The following is a 17225-nucleotide window of genomic DNA, read 5'->3' on the forward strand; positions in this document are numbered from 1 at the left end:
AGCTTTGCTATGATCGTGGTTCGGACCTCAGAAGACATGAAGTCCATTAGTTTGGCAACATTCATTGGCATTTTGCAGGGTGTAGGTCCTTGACTAGGAACTGGTGAGGATGGAATCTCATATTCCTCAATGGGATCAGGTATTCCTTCGTTAAACATCCTTTCCAACAAGAAAGGTGTATGCTCACTTTCTGATGTCCCGTCCTCACTCCCTTCTTGGATGATACTAGATATGGCTAACGGTCTATGGTTCATGTGGGGTGGATGAACTTGCGTGGGAAACACTGTGTCATGAATTTTGACATGCATGGGTTCTAGTTTCCTCTGAGTCTCCTCCACTAGGATGTTTCACCCGCTCAATCTCGTCTACTGGGTTTGGGTACGTCCCAATCTTCTTTTTACGATTCTTCCCTTTTTGCCTTTGCGGTTTATCTTGGGGGTCTTGGATTGGATTTGGAAACACTTGTGGTGTTTTCAGAGGCTCTTTATGGTTTTCTCTTATTCGGTTTTCATTTGGTTCCATGTTACGGTTTTCTTTGTCGGTCTTTCCCTTTGTGGTATTGGTTCTAATCTCCCTTGTCTCGATTGAATCTGAATCATCCTCGAGGTCATTCATATACACGGGGTCATCTCCTGTTCCTATGTTTGTTTTGGAACTTGGCTTTGAATTTCCCGTATTCTGCGACCTCTTCCTTCGTGTCTTCTTTTTCTTTGCTTGGATAACTGACGCGGTATCTCTCTCTTCGAGGATATGGCCTGGCCCTTGAAGCATGGACCGTGTAATCGCATAAGCGGGTGCGACGGGTGGTATTGGCGATGTCACACTAGCAATTTCGACCAAATTTAGGGGTGTGATTTTAGGCGCATTTGGGTTATAGGGGCATTGGGCAATCAAGTGATCTATGCCACAACGATTACATGTGAGTATTTGCATTGCAGACGTGCTCCCTTGATTCATTTGCATCTGTGCAGCATTCTTTTGCAGCCTAATAGGGCACTCCGCTGCCCGATGTGGTCCACCACACTCGTAGCATTGAAGAGGTGGCCTCCTGGCCTGGGTGTTGATATTTTGACCTCTGGATGCGAGAGCAGCAGCTTGATAAACCGGCTTGACTTTCCCCCAACAATCTTCCATGTAGTATATAGGACACTCTTCCAATGTATCAAGTCCGTAGGCAATACTAGTGTCTATTTCCTCCTCACAGCCATCTGCATAAGCATTTGATGGCTCGCAACCCACTTGGTTCATAGGGGCGACTCTTGGATGCGGGGGCTGCGGTCCTAGCACAGGAGGTGGTAGCGGTGTAGCTTGTACAACATTTTGAGATCTAGGGACCATGTGTTGCGGTAGTTGCTCAACAGGTGGAGCAGGCATCAATACAGGAGCTCGAGGTGCATCCGTCCAGGCTACAGGTGGTCTATTTGCCATCATACGTTTGATCATTAAACAATCCTTAGCTTGGTGACCATACCTACCACATGCGTTGCAAGTTCCATTAAATTTTACTCTAAACGTAGGGCACTCACTAGTGCTATGTGGACCTAAGCAAATGGAACACCATTGTTGCTCCCTTCTTGGATACATGTGACTATTTTGAGGGGGTCGATTATCCTTAAGAGACTCTTGGATTGCCTTGGTGAGGTCTGTCAAGAATGTCTCAAATACCTTTGGCTCATTGGCAATGGGCTTTGCAGTCATGGGTTCATACTCAATGGCTTGTGAGCTAGTGGATCTCGTGTCAGTAGACACCCTCATGCCTGCTATCATCAAGTTGTCCTCTAATTGGATTGCATTGGCAGTGACATCTTCCCAGGTTGTGATACCTCTAATCACTAGTCCATTATAGAGTCCTTCATTCCTCAACCCTCGAATGAATCGATCAAGCAGTTGGTTATTGTTGATGCGCTCATTTACAGGGCAGCGAGAGTTTAAGTGCTTTAGACGACTAATGAAGTCCCTTACTGACTCTCCTTCCTTACGTTCGTCCTTCTGTAGCTGAGATGCTACACCCCAAAGCACACCTTCTGGTATGTACTCCTTTAGAAACAACCTTCGAAGGGTAGGGTAGATTGTTTTCTCGTCCACCCTTAGGGTTCTATACCAATCTCCAGCCTTCCCACTTAATGTCAAGCTTAAGGCATTGCACTTATGTAGCTCGTTGCGTTCCCCTAAGGAATCACATACTTGTTCAAACACTTCAATGTGTTTTCTAGCATCTTCGTCCCCATTGAATTTTTGTGTGAGTTTGGCAATTTGTACTGCCTTACTTCTAGGCTCTCTATCAGATGCATGACGCATATTTTCCGCGATAGATCGACCTATGGTTTGAGCAAACGCTGCCAAGTCACCTATGTGAGGAGGCAGGGCCGGTGGAGGTACTCTTGGAATCATATGTGGGAGAGGGACGGGTACCGGTCTTGGCATATGTGTGGATGAAGTAGGATATGGAACATAACCGGGCATAGGTCCACTCGGATAAGGGCTAGGGAGCGGCACTCGAGGAGCATAAGCAAGTGGTACAATGGGAGGTGTGGGGGCCATGTGTGCATAAGGGGCTAGAGGCACATACGGTCGAGGCCCCATATTAGGTACTACGACACTAGGTAGTGGCACTGCGCTAACCGTAGATGTCATCGGTACATTCTCTGTCAGGCTTATCCCTGGAGTGAGCACTGTGTTTTCCTTAATAGAGGGTTGAGCCAAGTTAGGGAAGCTAAAGTTGTCGCTCGGAGGCTCAGATTGCATAGAGACCCCAGGTGAAATGACGTAAGTTGGGTCCATGGGGCTCATTAGAGGAGTCTCCATTTGTGATAGAGTAGGCTGTTGAGCCTTGCTCGTATCCAGAAATCTCATGGGGCCATTTGAGAGTATATTTACCCCTCGGTTTTGCCTTTCTGATTGAATAATGCCATGGATAACATTACAGATTATTTTCTGTTGATCTTCGATGCTCGTGGCACTAGAGGTGGATTGTACAATCTCTATCCATCCTACATGGTAGGCGTGGCCAGAGTGTAGATCCGTCAACACCTCAGTGTGGAGGTCGTATGTCCAATGATCATTAATGAACAATCCTTTTAGAGTCGACGTGTTAACGGTTTCTTGTGAGGTAGAAGCAATGTTGCTCCCCGTGGTTTTACTTGTCACCAACGGTACTCTAGAGGGAACTTCTGAAGGAGGCAGCTCAACAGGGCCTTCTTGGTAAGAAGTTGGCAGGATATCCACATGGACACTCTTTGGGGGTGTGGGGTCCACGTGCGATGTGAAAGGAGAGTCCACTTCCCCACCCCCTTCGTGTGCTTCATTTGCATCAGGTTCCGAGCGAGTAGCTCTACCTAATGTTTCCATGAAACGGCTAAACATACTAGTACTAGGCTGTGGAGCTTCGGGAGGTGCATGGCCTTCTCTCTCAGTGTTTTGGGTAGGGTATGCTTCCATGATTTCTGAGTCGGAGGAGGAATCACTAGCGGCTATTTTAGGGTCTTGGGTGGTGCTACCTTGTGTCCCCGTTGAGGGTCTAGAGCCTATCGTGGATGGGTAATGGGTGTCCGTATGAACAGAGGCACCCTCAATATGCTCGTGTTCTAGCACCCGCCCAGAGCGTAAGTGCATGTGCTTTTGATACCCTAAGGTGTCAAAAAGCTGCTCTAGGAGGCCTTGTGACTAGTTTTTAGCGTGTTTTTTGTTTGTTTTTTTGCTAGATTTTTTAGAACGTGTCGTGGAATGGGCCGTGTGATAGCTGGAAACGAGCGTATCGCTAGGAGGGACGCGCTGTGCTTTACAGCCCACCGTTTGGTTCTATTTTGCTCCAGAAAAGCCCGAAACAGTCTTTTCCTAGCTGGGGAACTAGGCTCCAAATAGCAAGTCTAAAGGTGCAAGTGGGAAGAGAAGGGAGGAGAGTGGAGGACTTGTCCCACATGCTCTCATTCCCTCTTGAGGAGGTAGGGTATATATATAAGAGTGAGTTTAGTATATATCATAAGATTGTGGACTGAGGCCTGAGCCTGGGCCTGGGCTTGGGCTTGGGGAAATGATCCCGATCTAACTTTTATACAAACCAACCTGTCCGTTTTAAAACTCACGATTTTTATTTTCGAAAATTTAACCTCCCCCTCACCCGCGTTTTTATTTTTCGGATTTTATTTTTTTTTTAATATTTTTTTTCAAAAAAAAATTATTTTTATTTTTTTTTATGCAGAAGATGCAGAAATTGAAAACGCAGAAATTGAAAATGCAGAAAATGCAAAAAATGCAAAAAATGCAAAAATTGAAAAAACGCAAGAAATGCAGAAAATTGAAAAAACACAGAAAATGCAGAAAAATGCAGAAATTGAAAAAACGCAAGAAATGCAGAAAATTGAAAAAAAATAGAAAATGCAGAAAAATGTAGAAATTGAAACTTGACGGAACCAGAAAATGCTGAAAATGCAAAATCGCAAGAAATGCTAACTGTGCAGTGCAAACCAGAAAACGTAGAAAACGCAAAAAACAGAAATCTCCACACAACTACACACACTCATTCCCTGCCTTTCCTATGATAGAAATTGCACCACAAGAAAGCGTAAAGTGCTAACCGAGCTTAGTGTAGGGCATATCCCCGGCAGCGGCGTCCAAAATGTGCGCTCCTTGCCGCACTGTCGAAGCAAGGGACTTGCCGATACACCGTGTGCGAGCCGCAGACGGCTCCAAGCACACAACTAGTTTAACTAGTAAGCTCAAAGAGGGCAATGGTGTGTCACTCACCGCCTTATGCTCCTGCCGTAGAGGATTCCTCGCCGCGAAGAAGAGGGAGACGCCGCTACGCCGCGCTCAACCGCCTCGCCGCCGTTATGCCGCCGCAACGCTCGATCGCACACTCTCTCTCTCTCTCTCTCTCTCTCTCTCTCTCTCTCTCTCTCTCTCTCTCTCTCTCTCTCACGCACACACACAAGGAGATGGTGAAGGAGAAGGTGGAGATGGAGCAAGAGCAGCTTCTATTGCACAATGAGAGAATCATTAAAAATTAGGTTTAGTTGGCTTTTATATGAGCTCACCCCATTCACACTTGGGCGCCCATGCTTAGCCAACTAACCCTAGCATGTTCGTGTTAGAGTGCGCCTCTCATCGGCGATCACTCTTACCCTTTTCCTATTGGTCCGACAAGCCAGGTACCTGACTCTACCAAATACATAATACACGTCCGTCGTAGGTGATGGGGTGTCCGTGAGCCATGAGGGTTAACATATGTCTTCTCCCTACAAGTCCCTGCTACAATGTTCACCCTTGATCGTTGACATCCAATCTCATTAAGGAGCGTCTCCACCCCCTGTAAGGAGTCTTTTGACAGTTGAAGGGGCTTCATTGTGAAAGCATAATCAATGTGATGCTTTAGGATCCTATCAAATATTCGCATAAACGCATGCAATGTACAAAAGTGAACATTGTTGAGGGAGAAGGGAATTATGGGGTTCCACCCAGGATCTTTGCTATCCCTATTGGGCAACTCTAGCATATCACATGAAAGAAACGAAGTTTGCCACTCCCTATTTATATGGTCATCATTATCTTCGTCCTGACCTTCCACTTGAGTTGCTCGACTTGTCTTGTGCCCTTTCACACAGAATGGGCAGGGAAGTAAAGAAATTGCACCTTGTTTGCATCCAAGCATGCACTTTATGGTCTTTGAATCACCACCTAAATTCCATTCAACATCAAACTCCCCACGCCGTGGAACCATGAGCTTCTCACCGTTTATTTGAGCTTTAATGACCTCTGTGACCCATGGGATTCTACTAAAAATCCATGCAAGGACTTCATGTGTCTCTTTCGGAGCTTCAATTGCACCAAGCCACCATATATCCTTCTCTGATTGCACAATAAAAGAGGGCTTTGTCGCTTCACTCGAACTGCAAGATTGCTTGGCGTAAGCTAGGGCTTCATTCATAAGCGTGATGCTCATTCTCTCCAACTTTCTCCCTTTTACAATTACACACTCATCCAACTTCAGCACAAACACAAGCTTGCCTTCAAGAACTGCCAACAATATAAAGCCTCAGAATGCATGTTATGACACATCATAGAGCATGTAGGCAACCCTAAACTAACCTGCATCACTCAAATTGTAGAAAACAGCCATGGACTGCTGCAATTGTATCAAGTCCACAAAGATATTGTTGAATTTGGTGTAAACACTTTGGTCCGCAACACACTGTTAGAAACAGCATCGCTTCCCTTCCCACGGCCCTTTCTTCCTTGTGATTTGCTACGGAGCGGCTGAAGAGGCATCGTGTCTTCAATATACAAGTAGTCCCCTAATCGGTGAACAACATCTTCATTTGACACCCTCTTGGCAATCGCCACTCTATGAGGAAGTGGGAATAGGTTTTCCGTGACTCCTCGACTTCTTAATGCATCTTTTAACACTTGATGTATTGCTTGATAGCCCTTCGTACTAATCTTAACAGCATCACAAATATCCTGAACATCTAGATCAGTGACAATATTAGAAAAATCGCTAAGACTCTCTTAGTGATTGCGTCTTTCAAGTGTTTTGCCTCTGGAGCATCAAGCATCTCAATAAAGTCCTCTTTGTTGAAACAAGAACGAAGTAAAGATGCCCGAGCTGACGCATTCTTGCTCTGCCGCACGTTTCTTGGACAAAGTTCCTACTACCCAAAACAACAATGATGAGCGGTACTAGACTTAAACAACATGAGGGGCAGAACATCTTACCTCATAGCTGTCACCCTTCGTTTTCTTACCCCACCACGTGGTGCAAGAGTCTGAATTTCGGACAACTCCCGTTTCCTCACCCTACCCCTACCTCCCACGGCAGTACTCTTCATGTGTGAAAGAGTATCCTCAAGCTTTTTAATTACATTTTCCTTGGTTGCGATGGTGCTCTTTGCCTCCTCAACCGCACTAGTAGTTGTTTGTATGTGATCTTGAAGATTGTGGAAACTCCCATTTAGCAACTGCCAATGACGCAAGTAGATCTCGGACCGAGCAATCTCTTGTCTGTTGAGTCTCTTACAATAGCCCAACAAACCTTGCTCTCCATTTCCAACATATTGCAACAGTGATGAAATGTTTGTAAAAGGCGGATGGACATTGAGAGAAGGATCCTTTGGGTACAAGCATCCCTCTGTCCAGAGATCCACATTCTTCTCCCCTTGAGCGCGGCGTTCGTTGGTTGAAGGTAATGTACCCAAGCATGTCTTCTTTGTCGGAACAGACTCTTGAGGTAGGCGTAGGAAAAGCCCTGGAGACCTACCGCGTGAAGAGCTTGCTGGGACATTGGTCACGTCGTCAAGAGGTATTGTAGGATGGAGAGATGGAGCTTGAAGGATGGAGAGATGGAGCTTGTAGGAGGGAGAGATGGAGCTTGAAGGATGGAGAGATGGGTGTGTAGGTGCAGCAGCCCCAGCAGGTGCAGGTGCAAGGGGGATGGGTGTAGGAGAGGAGCTTAGATTAGGAGGGAAGGTGGTCAATTTTGAAGGGAATTTCCTAAAAGTTTTGGAGGGAGTCAAAAATTGCTAAATTATGAGTAATTTAGCTTTAAAATCTTTTTTTTAATCTACTAACATAATATGGCAGAAGGGGGAGTCCTTTACACGTGTCACAATCTGCAACCTGAAGGCTAAAGTCCAAAACTAAAAAAAGCCCGTTCGCACGCGATAAAGAGGGAGAGAGGGAGAGAGAGAGAGAGACCGCCGAAGGAGGCCGGACATACTAGTATGTATATATGTTGGGGATACATTTTAGGGGGAAATAGAGTTTATTTGAAAGTTTTTGAAAAAAGTCACTTTTTTTACCTCTTTGACCCACGAATTTGATTACGTGGCATCGGAGAGTTAAGAGGCCACTTACAAGTTGGCCAAAAAGCTAGAGAGAGAAGACCCCCTACTTTTCAAATGGTTTATCCCTCCCCCTTCCCTACTTTTTAAATGGTTACCCCCATTCCCCCTACCTTTTTAGGGGTCAAAGGTGGAGGAGACCCTACCAAAATAGCCCCATTCAAAGCCTTTGTCCCCCTTAATCTTGGCAGGCTTCCATGAAATTAGGGATTCTTACAAGGCCCATGGAGAGTCCATATTTTTCCTAATGAGCCCAATGCCGTAGAAACTCCTGCTTGTAAGTGTAGTAGTCATCTAAGTCTCCCTATAGCTGTCTCTAACTTTCTCAGACAGAGGGGAAAATCAAGTATTAGCCTCTTTCCTGAGAACTATCTCAAACATTTCTAAGCATTCTTCATCTCTTATCACCCTTTTTATGCGGCAAGCCATTTTGAAATTTGTTCTAGAGGATATCCTGACATTTGGAGTTGGACCTCCATTGAAACAATTTCAAAGTGAAGACAAGTTTCTTTTGTTTTGTTTCTTAAAAAGGTTTGTACTCACAATGTTTGCTAGGTTGCAATCTATTCTAAAGAAAAATATAACCATGCACATCAAATGATTTGTGACAGTCAATAAGAGGCAAGATGACAGGTTGTGGGGATGCAAGGAATTCACCTGCCCTTTGACCGCCAAACATAAACAAAATACATTCTTGAAAATGGATCTTCCTACTAATGGCAACATTTATCCTAATATATGGTGTAGAACAAAACGTATAAATCTCAATTCATGGTCCATTATCCATGGTGTATGCATAGCCTAATGCTTAAAATAGAACAAAAATATAAACATCCAAACTAAAGGCGTATCTAATGAGAGGTAATATAAATGGATTTATTGATGTGTTTGTTTCTGCTAACCTACGAGGACCTAGAATTCTACAAATCATACGTTGGAATTGTAGCTTAGTGCTCACAATGATGTATACCTTTTTGCAATGGGGATGAAGGGGTCATGCAAATTTTCATGATTCATGCAGCCTACTTGGTTACGCTAAAGGCTACACAAAATGAAACAGAAACATACACAAAGCCCTCCTCAGTGGGGGCACCAAAATTGAGCCAATTCGGGCAACAAGAGAGGCAACCTCTAAACACCCCTCAAGGGTCCCGAGCTTCTCAATTGGGGCTAGGGCAACCACAAGCAAGAAAAACAACAACAAACCCACAGCCAAACAAGTGAAGGGGCACCATCTAGTTATGGAATGCAAACTATGATGCAAGAGAGATTTTGTCACAACCAAGAAGGGGTGAAAGAAAACACACACAAGCAATCTCACACCAAGATACACACCAAATGGAGAAAGAGAGAGCTAGAGCAAAGGGGAAAGAGAGAGGGAATGGTAGTTGTGTAATGCCTCATTTGTGACTTGCAAATGCTTAATGATTTTGAATAAAAATGATATCAAAAGATAGGTGATGTGAAACTCTTTATGCCTAAAATCTCTACCTCAATCAAGTAATCAAATAATGAAAAAATTATGGTGGATTTATTCAAGAACGGGTCTAATTTTGAGACCTGTCTTATTATTGGCTTATCTATCTTATAAGTAAGTATAGCCAGCAGCCTTTGGCCCTCTCTCTCTCTCTCTCTCTCTCTCTCTCTCTCTCTCTCTAGTTGTGGGCGCTCAGTCCCGTATGCCGATCGTCCAAACTACGGGGTACACAACCGATTGAGGGAGTTGTTGCCACATGTTCGGGGAGGGGATTGGAATTCCTCCCGCTTTTATAATAGTACTCACGTGGCACGCCTTCGATGGGTCTCACTTGCTCTTACCATGACGCACATGGTACTCCAAGAGGATGCTCATATGCTGATGTTGAAACTTTCATTGTTGCCTCCATAGCTTAAGAGGAGGATACTAGCCAAGCTCCTCTCGTTGTTGACCACAGCTCTCTTTGCTACCTCCGTAGCTCGAGAGGTTTAATAAAGGCTATTGGTCCCATAAAGTTGATCTTGCTCTCTCTCTCTCTCTCTCTCTCTCTCTCTCTCTCTCTCTCTCTCTCTCTCTCTCTCTCTACCTACTCTTTACTCTTTACTCTCTCTCTCTCTCTCTCTCTCTCTCTCTCTCTCTAGCTTTATAATTCCCTCTCTCTCACACACATTATCTCATTATCCTCCCACTCTCTCTCTCTCTCTATTGGATTCTCTCTCTCTCTCTCTCTCTCTCTCTCTAGTCTATTGGCTTATCTCTATCTATCTATCTTTCTATTCCTAATTCTCTTTATCTCCCTAGTTTTTACATTCTCTCTCTCTCTTTCTCTCTATTTTCTTCCTACTATATGTCTCTCTTTTCCCCTCTCTCTCTCTCTCTCTCTCTCTCTCTCTCTCTCTCCCCGCTTTTAATCCGGGCCCCTTACCCTACCAATGTTTGGGAAGGTCCAAAAATCCAAAACTATGGATAGAAGCCTTAAAAAAGGAAGCTTTTTTGTTGATTTGTGTTTAATTTTCATAAAAATTGGTAAGAAAACGTTTAAAATCTACAAAACCTCGATGATGATTGGTAACTTGGAAAATTTAAAGAGAGCTTAGATGATGATTTAAAGACAGAGCTTTGGTAACTTTGAAAATTTAAAAGTTATCCAACATACAATACTATTTTCAAATTTATATTATATATATTATTGGACAAGGAGAAATTTATGTATATCAAAAACTTGTCATGGTTTTGTACTTGGAAAAATAAATGCACCCCACCAAATAGTCAATTATTCATTCATGGAAAGATCATGAATTGTGATGTCACCTAGGGTAGAGGAGCATGTTTAGAGACACTCAAAACAGTATGCACCAATTTAAAAAAATTCAAACCTTTCCAATCCAATCTCTCATAATATTCAATGATTTTGAATAAAAATGATGTCAAAAGGTACCTAATGTGAAACTCTTTATGCATAAAATCTCTACCTCAAACAAGTATTCAAATAATGAAAAAGATTTGGTGGATTTATTTAAACACGGGTCTAATTTTGGGACCCATCCTATTATTGGCTCATCTACCTTATAAGTATGAGCAATTTTGTGGGCCATTACAAGGCTTGAAATTCAACCCATCGATTGAAGGAAACTAACGTACGTAATCACTTCATGTATCGAGCAAACTCATAGTAATGATACTATGGACCCCGAATCTCGCATGAAAAAATTAGTAACCAAGTGGAAGTTAAAAGAGCAAAAATTCAAAATATGTGATCTTCTTCCAGTGAAAGACTATCATTTGGTAACTCATATTACAAGATGATAATTAATATATTATGAGATATTACCATCATGATTTTTTACTAGTATATACCAATTCTTGGGAAGGTCCAAATCTATGGATATTCTGCCTTAAAAATAGAAGTTGTTTGGCTGATTTGTGTTCCTTTTTTTTTTGAGCAAAACTTACAAATTTTAGTCATGTTCATGCCATCCTCAAACACCTTTGCCAAAAGTTGGTTGTTGTTCGGTAAGAAACGTTTAAAATCTACAAAACCTCGATGATGATTGGTATCTATGTGTTTAACAAGTGAAAGAATCACGATGGCTTTCTAAAATAATTAGAACGTGATAAAATCATTAGGTTGAGTTCAAGTAGAATCAGTGTTTAAGGAAGGATCGCCTCAGCTTAGCCTTGAGCTGGTTGAAAATGGAGTCTACCTGGTTGCAAACCATGGTAAAGTGGAGAAAAACTGGTGAAATATGTGACAAAATAGTTCAAAAATCCTGCAAATTTTAAATTTATGCTAATATATTCGGTTCGCTTCTTTGTGGGAAGAAAAGTCATTCGATGGCCGCTTAATAAAAGAGACTTTCATGAATATTGACTAGAATTAAGTTATAGAATGTAAGAAAAGTCAAGCCATGTGAGACTGTGAAATGAAATGTGAAATTAAACAAGGTAAAGATTTACAGCGGCCTGCAGAAGAGAGAGAGAGAGAGAGAGAGAGAGAGAGAGAGAGAGAGAGCTACCTCGACTCCAACGAAGTGAGAGAGTGGGGAAGCACTCCCATATGCACACATTAAAATTCAAAAACGTTCAAATGCCACATGGAGAACATCTAACAATTAAATTCAATGGTAAAGGAATTGCACCAAAAATCTTCGCTTTTCCTTATGCGCTTATGTATGAGTATAATATTAATTGACCTCATGAAAACATAAAGCATATAAAATATTAGTGAGAGTTTAGGGATTGATCTAATTCTTGTATAAATATATCAATAAATAAATTACAAAATAAAATGATGCATGCTATCAAATTAAATAAATACATAATATCTTTAGAATTAGAAATGAATATTAAAAATGTCTAAACATATTCCCTAACAATAATACATGCACTAAAGTAACAAGGTGACATTTACATATCAAGACAAAAAGTTGAAAAAAAAATCTTAGTTGTTGTGATTTTTTTTTAAAGCTAATCCTTAATAATAATACATGCATTAAAGTAATAAGGTGACATTTGCATATCAAAACCAAAAGTCAAAAAAAAAATTAGTGGTGAACAAATTCTTTCATGTAAGGACAATTTATAAATTTTTAGTTAGAAATTGTCTATAAATGAAAAGAAAATTTACAAGGAAAAAAGTATCTTTTAAATCAAAAAGCTGACAAGCAAGTAATTAGGTCCTTTAATGAAGAGACCTATTTATAAACTAAACATAGATTTAAAAAAATCAAGTGAACATTAAATAAAGGGACCAAATTACAATGATGAAAAGAGACACTTACATTATAGAAGGAAACTATAACCTTTATAAAACTTATAAACGAAACAAAGATTTTAAAAACAAAAAAAAGTCAAGGAGTATTAAATAAAAGGACCAAATTACAACGATGGAAAGACCCATTTACATTATAAAAAGAAAATATAGCTTTTATTAAACAAGGTAGTCCATTAAGCATTAATAGAAGGGACCAAGTTGAAATGATGGAAAGACCCATATACATTATAAAACAAGCTCACCTGATATGTGTCGCCAATCCGTGATTCTTAATCAATGGTCCAAAAATTGCACCAATTATCCACCCACTCTCCTATGGGGCCAAAAGACTCATTAATATATGTATGTGTGTGTATCCATAGAATTTAATAGAATTATGCAAGTGAAGTTTCACTTTAACATTATAAAACAATAGAAGCAATAGAATGCACAAAAAGTCAAAACATATCAAGATATGAAATGAAAGTGAAATAAACATTTAAAGTAAGTCTCTATCATGCACTGAAAACAATGAAAATCTCCCTAACTCACAATGAAAGTCTCCCTAACCCAACACAACACTAAGGTTTCTTTTAAAAAGCAAAAAGAGTCACATGGCCAATTCTTCATTCCTAGGAAAGCCAAAAAGTTTCATGAAATTGTGGTGTCACCTACGATAGAGGAGCCGGTTTAGAGACGTTCAAAATCATATGCCCCAATTTAAAGAAATTCAAATCTTTCCAACTTAATCTCCCATGATATTCACTGATTTTGAATAAAAAATTATGTTAGAAGATAGGTGATGTGAAACTCTTTATGCATGAAACCTCCATCTCAATGAAGTATTCAAATAATGAGAAAGATACGGTGGATCTAATGAAACACGTTCTAGTATGTTGCTATGATTTAGAATCAATTTGTTTAGGTGACGCATGAATGAAACGAAAAAAGGGACAATTGCCAGGAGGGAACTACATGCACAATGCACAGAGCTACGAACAGATGTGTCGCTCAAGGGTATGTTTTGCCAGATGGTGGTTGATGCACAAGGCACACAAAACATGACGGTTGAGGGGTCACTCGAGCCACACAAGGCGTAGTTGGCATGCAATCGAGGGGGGGAGAGGGGGATTGGGTTTCTTTTATCTATAGAATCACACGTTGCAAGTAGCATACAACCTTCGTTGAACGGCTTAGGTCAAACATCATGAAGCTTTCAAGTACTCCATCTGTGTTCAATGGTTGTGTATTACATTTAAGGTGAGCAGAAGACCAACCTCGTGACGCAATGGCACGAGGTTTTCAATGAAGACCTTGCCATGAGATCGATAGCGGACGGCGTGGATCTCGAGGAGATCCGACGACTAACAAAAAATAGACGACGAGTTCCCCCTCTGGATACGAACCCAAACGGGTGCTATGGCAACCTAATGCCCTAATCAAGCACAAGCATACATTTTGTTGAAATGTGGGTGTGTTTACATTTACTTATGCTTGTCCAAGTTTAACTCTCTAGATGTCCGAGTTTACAAAATTTGTCCTAGCTTTCTTTTTTCAAATTGGACGACGTCGTGCGTCTTTATGTTTGTGCCCAGAGTTCTACTCCGTGGATCCCATGACGAGGTCTTCATTCAAGACCCCATGTTCTTTAGTCATGGGAGAGGACAAAGGGGGAGTAGTGAGAAAGAAATCTCATGAGATTCTTAGTAATGATTTGGGAAGGAGCCAAATAATAATATGAAGTTCGTATGTTATAAAAGTTATAGGAGCAATTAAAAGACTGGAAATTCAATGCGTCGGTTGAAAGGAAAGTTCAATGGGAAGAATAGGCCTAGAAACAACTATTTTGGCCATCACACGGAAACCTATCTCATTCAATTGTCAAGGGAAGGAGAAAAAGGGAAAGAGAGAGCGTGCTTTCACATGCGAAAGACTCTTGGAAGTTGTAACCACCTGTGACCTCACATGCCCCTTCCTTAAGCAATATCCCACACACACACACACATCTTATATCACAAGAAGTTTTGGACAAATTCTCACAATAATTCCCACATTGTGACTTACCTCAACATCATGAGCTTCTGCGAGGGAGGCACTGCATACCTAGCTAGGTATAATTGGGGGCAGGGAACTGCCGGCCCGGTGGGAAGGCCGGCGGTCCCCCGCCACCAATCGTACCTAGCTAGGTATGCGGTGCTTCTCGAACTTAAGCTCATGATGTTATGCATTGTATGAAACACTGGGCCGGCAGTCCCCTGCCACCAATCGTACCTAGCTAGGTATGCGGTGCTTCTCGAGCTTAAGCTCATGATGTTATGCATTGTATGAAAAACACTGATAAAGACTCCGTTTTCCTACATGAGAAAAATCCTAAATCTTCTTGTGTATACCCAATTGACGTCACCGTTAATAAGCTCTCATTCACACGCTCATGCACAAGCTCACAGCAGCTTCATGGGAGCCTCCTTTATCCATACAAAATTCACATATGCCACCTTACCTTTATCCATTTTGTTATAACCATTGATCACATTAATTTACATACTACAGCCATGAGGATGAATCTTTCCTCCCATCAAAGTGCCACACCAAGTGGGATTAAGGTAGTATCCCTTCTTAGCAATAGCTCTCTTGCTGTAGGAGACCCATCAGAAGCTATGGCTTCCTACTCTTGATGGCTAAAAAATTAATCTACATCGATCGGAATACAGCCTTGGTCGGTGGTTGGAGGCACCATTGTCACTCTCCCACCCCCATTGAACATGTAGATATTATCTGTTGTTGCCTCTCTGGCTGCATCTATGCCAAATTAATACAATCAATCAGAATTACTATAGCTCTCTCAGATATTTCATGTACATTTCCTACGACGACCCAGATGCCATTGCGCCTCCGCTGCTGATTGCAATGCCATGTCTGCAACTTCCCATTTCCTGCTCTGCTGGAAAGACCTTTCTCTCCCTACTAAGTAGCCTCTTAAACACATTCAACCCTGCTCCTGGTGCCTTACCCTGTGGTTGTAATGTCTGGTCACTATGCGACCCTTGCACTTCTGCTCCGCTCGATGCACATCTTGCTGCTAAAAAGTTGTGCATGCTCCTTGGTATTTCGATTGCCATGTGTGGCAAAGACCTTCCCCCTCTTTGTCCATGCTCCAAGCGCGGTGCAGGCACTTGAGGCGTACTTGCGTGCGAGCTCACATGCGAGTCATTTCCCCAGAACAGTACATTCGTTGGAAATTGCACACCTGTGTGGGGATTCTGCAAAAACCTGTCAGAAGTGGACCTTCTCCATCTCCACCCAGGCGAAGGTAGTGACTCTTGATCGGCACCTTCTGCGGTCAAGGGCTCCATACCGCGATGAGCATTTGCATCCCCATTCGCAGTTGAAGCCTCCAACTGGATTGCCATACTCATCTCTAGTTCCTCTGCATCTGCACCCATGTTCAGCGATGGTCGAATCTCAGATGAATCTGCACTGGTTCTGCAAAGAGGGCATGTTGTATGAGAGAGGAACCACATGTCTATGCATTCTGTGTGAAAGCTATGGTTACATTTGGGCAAGAGCCTGCCTTTATCATTCTCCTGAAACTCAGAGAGGCAGACGGCGCATTCCATAGCTCCTTCTTTGGGGAGGATTTGAGAGACCTTGTAAATGAAGGTGGGCATAGAGTCAACAATGGCTTTGTCAAGTCCCACTGTGATGGGATCCTGGCCGTCGTGGCCGAAATGGAGGGCGTTGCGGCGTTGCCATAGCCCCTGTTGCCGCCGCGTAGAGCGTCTCCAAAACCACTTGGCATAGATGTGCAGACCGAGTATGAAGAGAACCACAAAACAGAGCAAAGCCAGGGAGGCTATGATGATCTTACCATTGTATTGGGCTCCATTCAAGTTAGAGCCAGGATTGACGAAGAAAGAAGCGGTGGGGGGCTGCGACATAGTTGAGGGCTGTTATGATGTGAGCATGTGTGCGCACAGACAGAGAGAGGGGGGGGGGGGGGGAGGCGGGGGGTTAGAAAATCTGTTTTAAACATAGAGCTTCCATGGATAGATAGCTCCAGATTTAGCTCTTCTGATGATGAGGAAGAAAGCGCGAGGACGCGGAAATCATAGAGAGAGAAAGAGACCTGCAGGCGGCTCCAAGAGAACGAAAGCGCAGCTACTACACTAGGCACAGTTAAAAGGTTGATGTGAGAGAGAGAGAGAGAGAGAGAGAGAGAGAGAGAGAGGTGGGGGGAGGAAGGGAGGCAGAGAGAGAAAGCGCAGCTACTACCCACTGGACCGTGGAATGTGAAGAGAGAGAGAGAGAGAGAGAGAGAGAGAGAGAGAGAGAATCGAGCTCCTGCTAAGAAGTTGGAAGAACTTTGGAACAGGAGGGAATTGGGGCTACAAAAGAAGAACGCATTGCGAATCGGGAAGGACTGGATAACTTGCTAGAGAGAAAGAGCGGGCCAAGAGAGAGACATCCACGTCATCGGCACGCGGGCACTTCCAAAACTCCACTGATTGACCACGTCAGCTCATTCAACTTGCAATCGTGGCACAGCGCGCAAATGGCAATACGTGATTTGAGCAATTTTTCCGTTTCGCCACACGTGGCCTCTGTTTATTCGTGAAAGATCCCGCGGTCGCCGCTCCCAAATTGACTTTTTGTGAATAGC

General features: G+C 42.7%; 1 protein-coding gene across 1 annotated transcript; it reads right to left on the reverse strand.

Moving 5' to 3' along the window:
- Positions 1-15240: 15240 nt before the first annotated feature.
- LOC147446467 (E3 ubiquitin-protein ligase ATL41-like) lies at positions 15241-16879 on the reverse strand. Its single transcript, XM_086525676.1, has one exon. The coding sequence runs from the start codon at positions 16501-16503 to the stop codon at positions 15430-15432; it is 1074 nt and encodes a 357-aa protein (XP_086381802.1). The 5' UTR covers positions 16504-16879; the 3' UTR covers positions 15241-15429.
- Between the last annotated feature and the right edge of the window lie 346 nt (positions 16880-17225).

The sequence above is a fragment of the Adiantum capillus-veneris genome, chromosome 12, assembly GCF_014529385.1.
Source record: "Adiantum capillus-veneris isolate H3 chromosome 12, ASM1452938v2, whole genome shotgun sequence".
NCBI lineage: Eukaryota > Viridiplantae > Streptophyta > Polypodiopsida > Polypodiales > Pteridaceae > Adiantum > Adiantum capillus-veneris.

Bases quoted from the DNA above. Each gene is read 5' to 3' on its own strand.
- LOC147446467 (XM_086525676.1), bottom strand. From the start codon at position 16,503: ATGTCGCAGCCCCCCACCGCTTCTTTCTTCGTCAATCCTGGCTCTAAC.